The sequence below is a fragment of the Rhagoletis pomonella genome, unplaced genomic scaffold, assembly GCF_013731165.1.
Source record: "Rhagoletis pomonella isolate Grant_MI unplaced genomic scaffold, Rhpom_1.0 Rhpom_scaffold_10824, whole genome shotgun sequence".
In the NCBI taxonomy this organism is placed as follows: Eukaryota; Metazoa; Arthropoda; class Insecta; order Diptera; family Tephritidae; genus Rhagoletis; species Rhagoletis pomonella.
The window spans coordinates 1-2,385 of record NW_023469349.1 but is presented as its reverse complement, the minus strand read 5'-3'; the positions used below and the strand labels follow the sequence as shown (position 1 = coordinate 2,385).

The 2,385-nt window shown below is 43.5% G+C and overlaps 1 protein-coding gene across 1 annotated transcript; it reads left to right on the top strand.

Moving 5' to 3' along the window:
- Nucleotides 1-539: 539 nt before the first annotated feature.
- On the top strand, nt 540-2,126 carry LOC118756543 (the record flags this gene model as incomplete). The annotated part of the gene is made up of 2 exons (XM_036491302.1): nt 540-1,459; nt 1,998-2,126. Coding segments are annotated over 2 exons (1,049 nt in total), but the record flags the coding sequence as incomplete, so codon positions are not given.
- Nucleotides 2,127-2,385: the final 259 nt, after the last annotated feature.

The following is a 2,385-nucleotide window of genomic DNA, read 5'->3' as shown; positions in this document are numbered from 1 at the left end:
TTACTCGAGAACAACTATGGAAAATGGAGAAGTAGTTGTGCAGCTGCTACAGAGTAAAACAAGGGTGGCTCCGGTCAAATTACTCACAATACCTAAGTTAGAACTCTGCGCATCTCATTTGCTTGCCAAACTGATAGATAAAGTAGTGAGTTCCTTGCAAGGGTCTGTTGAAGATATTGTCTTATGGAGTGATAGTACGACGGTACTAGCGTGGATTAGAGCTGAGCCTATTCGTTGGACCGTGTTTGTAGCAAATCGCGTAGCCGAGATTCAGCGTCTTACAAACGTCAGCCAGTGGCGATATGTTCCTACACTAGACAACCCAGCAGATTGTACAACGAAAGGCGTTCTACCGGACAATCTATCATTTCATCATCTCTGGTGGCACGGCCCAGCGTGGCTCCTTCAAAACGAGAGTGCATGGCCAAATGATATTGATTATAGAAAGGACACTACTCTTGAAAAACGAAATGTGGTCAACCTCTTACATATAACCTCGGCAAGCTATCCGCAAATTTTGTACAAATTTTCGACTTTAGGTAAAACAATTTCTGTGACAGCATATATTTTTCGTTTTTGTTACAATGCAACTACTCAACCGCGGCGCTTTGGAAGCCTAACAGCCGCAGAGTTAAAAACAGCGTTCAATCGTTTGCTATATTTGTCTCAACGCTACGAATATCATGACGAAATAAAGCAATTGTTACACGCAGGAGAGCTACATAAGAGCAATCCGATCAAGAAGCTGAACCCATTCATTTGTGGCGAAGGATTTCTACGCGTAGGAGGAAGACTACAACTTGCTGATATACCCGCAAATATGAAACATCCTATTTTATTATCTAAGAAAAATCCTCTAACTCTACTTTTATTTACAGATGCACATACAAGAACGCTACATGGTGGCATACAATTAATGATTACTTTCATTAGGCGAAATTATTGGATACCAAATGCGCGCAGAATTGCGGAAACTGTATTGAAACGTTGTTTGGTATGCTTTAAATATACAGCGAGAGTGGCAGAACAACTTATGGGACAACTTCCAGCTGTTCGACTGACTCCGGCGCGACCATTCTTGCATAGCGGGGTCGACTGCGCTGGTCCAATTGACGTCCGCCAGTCGGCTCTCCGAAATGCTAAAATTTCAAAAGGTTATATTTGCGTATTCCTGTGCATGGTGACCAAAGCAATCCACTTGGAGCCCGTATCAAGTTTATCCACTGAGGCCTTCATCGCAGCCTATCGGCGTTTCGTTTACCGTAGAGGAAAATGTACGCAACTATATTCCGATTGTGGAACAAACTTCGTTGGCGCGAGCAGCTTTCTGCAAACCATGCACCACCGTAACACAGTATCAATACCGGAGGAGCTCAGAGAATTCCTTGCTAGCGAAGGCACAACTTGGAATTTTGTTCCGCCAGCTTCCCCACACTTCGGTGGCTTATGGGAAGCTGGGGTAAAATCCACTAAGTTTCACCTTAGGCGTGTTGTTCAAGACCGTGTGTTGAATTTCGAAGAGTTGACCACACTTTTATATGAAATAGAAGCCTGCCTTAATTCGCGCCCCCCTTTGTCCGCTCAATGAAGATTAGGAAAACTGCGACGCACTTACTCCAGGACATTTTTTAATTGGAGAAGCAACTCTTAATATTCCAGATGAGAAGCTACTTGATTTCGCTACTACTGGACTAAGTCGGTGGCGTATGGTTGAACGCTTAAAACAACACTTTTGGCGTCGCTGGTTTTCGGAGTACCTCAGCCGACTTCAACGTCGTCCGAAATGGACCACAACTCGTACCAATGCCAAAATCGGTGACCTAGTTTTGCTGTATGACGACAGATGTCCACCCGGCAAGTGGCCTCTAGCGCGCATAGCTCAGATACATCCAGGCCCTGATGGACTAACCCGCGTAGTCACTTTGAAATGCAAAGGAAAATTTTTCAAGCGGGCAATACGTAAAATTTGTTTTCTACCTAATTTGGACCCTTGGCAGTTAACGGAAGATAGGATTGTTGAAGGCAGCAGCGATACGGCTGTGAGTCGAGGCACAGCCATTCAACCTGGCGATAAACCAATAACCTCCAACGGCTCTGCCAACAACGACTCTAATCTTTCGGCTTAGTGAAGTACTGTCGTCCTTGGGCCCGGGAATGTTCGTGTTAAACATATTCAACATACTTATTTAATTGTAGCATTTAAAATTTTTGTAACCCACCATACTGTAAATGCAGCCCTGTTGTAAGAACGAGGCGCAAGCAAAACGAAATAAGTAACTACTAGAAAAGTGCTTTTTTTTAATTCTCTCGCCTTTTTAACTTTATTGCTTGGAGCATGTAAAAATTGAATTTCTTTTTCTTTTTGGTTTGTATAGCTGATTGAGT